Raw genomic sequence first — 2,649 nt, 5'->3', positions numbered from 1 at the left:
AGCCCTGTTAGGCAAACGTTTTCAACATGAAAAGATGGAGTCTTAAGCAAGTGTATCGGTAATAATTGCCAGTTTTATTCCCCTGGCTAGGTGATCAAGAGGTAATTTGAAGTTTACATTTCTTTTTTATAGTCCTGTTATTAAGAGTTTATTAACTGTTTCATTGCCCTTCAAAGGTGATTAACAAGTTTTTTTTTATTGTGTTTGTTTATTTTAGGTTTTTTTCATGGCACAAGTAATACACACACATACATACAGTTCATTTTTTTTGGAAAATGAGGAGATGCAAATAGGCAAAAAAGGAAAAAAAATACAGGTCACACAGAGATTCACAGTTAACCATTTGGTGTATAATAATTCAGACTTTTTTGCATTTATGATATATATAAATGTACACATAAGATATATATAGATAGATCTATATATATCATTTTGCAGCATATTATTTTCACTTTACAATGTACAATGAGCATCTTCCCATGCAAACGAATGAAACAACCCTATTAAATGAGTGAGATTGGGTCAAAAGATGAAGTGTTGGTAACAAGAGTCATGTATAAATCAAAAGAACACTGAAGGATTGAAATAAAATAGTAGCAAATATTTAGCAAGAAAAGGCAGACAAAAAGAACCAATGATGGCAATATTAACAAAGAAAACAGTTGAACTGGGCGAAGAAATGCATTAAATGGGATAAGGACCCCCACGAGAATGCCTATAGTTAGAATGCAGAGCCCTAAATTTCCTTCTCAGACCCCTTATCTCTTCCAAACACCTTTCCATCTCATCTCCCTCTCTTGTCATTTCTTCATCCCTAAAATGCCTATAGTCTATGTCCTCTTTAAATTCCTCGAGAGACTGAAGCAGCCTTTGCCTAAAATTCCCTTCTGTTTGCTGGCGTTCAAATTCTCCATAGGGGCGTTCTTCCTCTCTCTTTGGCACGCTGCACTTGGACTTTCCTTCGTTTTCTTTGCAGGATTTTTGCATGATGGGTCGTTTCCTGCTTAAATCCGTGGAGAAAATATAGAGTAAGTCTGCTTTGGTTTTTGTTTTGTTTTGTTTTGTTTTGATTTAAGACTGTCAGGTTCTTTCTGAAGCTGGATACTCCCCTCATCTCCCACCCCTGCCACACTGGTCCAGCCCTCCGGAGTTCGAGATGCCGCCCCTTCCTCCCCTAGCCCTTCTCCGCCCTCTTTCCCCTCCCTCCGCAACCCACCAGTTCTCCAGCAGACGAGGCTAAAGGCCTTCCCGATGGGGAGAAGGGGAGCGGAGAGGGAGTTGAGCTGTGAGGTCGCAAATTTTATCCGGCTCTCGCCTTTCCCAACTCCACCCTTAGAGACCCCCTGTCTGAGTGCCTCCCTCACACTGACCTGAGACAATGCAGGATAGCTTCCTCCTTTTTTTCTTCCCTCCAGATGTCTGTGAACAGAGACCTACGGACCTACAGACCTGCAGACCGAAAGGAAGGGGGCGGGGACGAGGAGGAGGGAGTTCCCTGTGGATGGACCAGCCCCAGAGACAAGACACGTTATTGTCTTGAATCCGGGCTCTTCATCACCGCGGTCGCCCCAAATTTCCTAGCTCCTGGTTCCCGTCCTGTTCCTATCCCTTCCCACTGGATCTCCGACCCCACCCCCACCCCTTCCCCTACCCGTCACCCTCAGGCCTAGTACTTGCAAGGACCACTACCCCCTCCCTGCCCACTGCCCCGCCTCCCTTGCAGGCTGGCATTGAATGAGAGGAACTATTTTCGAATTATCCCTAAATTTTTCTGTCACCACCTCAGGATTCTAGCCGCTCTCCACACACCAGCCCACACCTTAATTCCTCCAGTGGAACTGGAAAAAGAGGAGAAAGATAAAGGGAAGTCTTGCCAATCTGAAGGAAGCTGATTATTGCTGAGCTACTACTAAAACTCTAGGTGGCTCTCAAGAGACTTCCACCTCCTCCAGCCCCACCCCCCTTCAAAAAAAGAATACAATTATCTCCAACGAGTTTGCAGGGCTTTGGGGAAAGCAAGCCTGGACCTATTCCAGTCACTAGATTCAGCCACTATCACCCTAAGGGTCCCACTGGTTCCCTCACACCAACCTTCTGGGATTTAAAGAATTTACGTCCTCTTTCTCTTGACCACAAGCACGAACGCCTGCAGGGCAGTAAGGAGCTGGTACCCGGAGGAGAAAGAAGCACGGGGAATATAAGGACTTCGCGTCAGCTCCTGATCACGTGAGGATTATGTCATCCTCCAACTCTGGTCCCCACTTTCCCCTCCCACCAGCTGTGCTGCAGAAGTGGGAAGGCTTACCAACCTCTCACCCCCCACCTCACCGGGCCCTGTTGCTCATTGTTGTCATCGCTAATTCCAGAGGTCAAAAGTGGCCCCTTCTCTCTGTGGTGGGAATTTACCTTTCTCTGATTACCAGAGAAGGGCTGCATCTTCTCATAGTCATATTAACAATTGTTACTTTTTTAGTGGTTGTGTGGAAAGCGAGGATTATTCATCCTCTTCTAAGCTAAGAACAGCAAGGTAGCAGTCCTTCCTCCACCTACCCTCTCCCCAGTCACTAAGAGCCACAATTGTCCTTGCACTTCAATTCTTGCAACCATATGGGAGGGAGTGGGGTATATTAAGAAAGGAAATAATGATTG

General features: G+C 45.5%; 1 protein-coding gene across 7 annotated transcripts; it reads right to left on the bottom strand.

Moving 5' to 3' along the window:
* Positions 1 to 320: 320 nt before the first annotated feature.
* On the bottom strand, positions 321 to 2,207 carry TCEAL7 (transcription elongation factor A like 7). 7 transcript variants are annotated; one of them, XM_047764600.1, is made up of 4 exons: positions 2,092 to 2,207; positions 1,782 to 1,838; positions 1,371 to 1,495; positions 321 to 1,000 (listed from the first exon to the last, which is right to left on the bottom strand). In XM_047764600.1, exon 4 carries the CDS (start codon positions 985 to 987, stop codon positions 685 to 687), a length of 303 nt encoding a protein of 100 aa, XP_047620556.1. In that variant the 5' UTR covers positions 988 to 1,000; positions 1,371 to 1,495; positions 1,782 to 1,838; positions 2,092 to 2,207; the 3' UTR covers positions 321 to 684. The 7 variants fall into 7 exon arrangements, with proteins under 7 accessions (XP_047620556.1, XP_047620557.1, XP_047620560.1 ...); XM_047764601.1 differs by having other exon boundaries at positions 1,820 to 1,838; XM_047764604.1 differs by lacking the exon at positions 1,782 to 1,838 and having other exon boundaries at positions 321 to 1,003.
* Positions 2,208 to 2,649: the final 442 nt, after the last annotated feature.

Source organism: Phacochoerus africanus, chromosome X (genome assembly GCF_016906955.1).
Source record: "Phacochoerus africanus isolate WHEZ1 chromosome X, ROS_Pafr_v1, whole genome shotgun sequence".
NCBI classification, from domain to species: Eukaryota; Metazoa; Chordata; class Mammalia; order Artiodactyla; family Suidae; genus Phacochoerus; species Phacochoerus africanus.
The sequence above is the reverse complement of the archived record's forward strand: the minus strand, read 5'-3'. Positions and strand labels throughout refer to the sequence as shown.

Bases quoted from the DNA above. Each gene is read 5' to 3' on its own strand.
- TCEAL7 (XM_047764600.1), bottom strand. From the start codon at position 987: ATGCAAAAATCCTGCAAAGAAAACGAAGGAAAGTCCAAGTGCAGCGTG.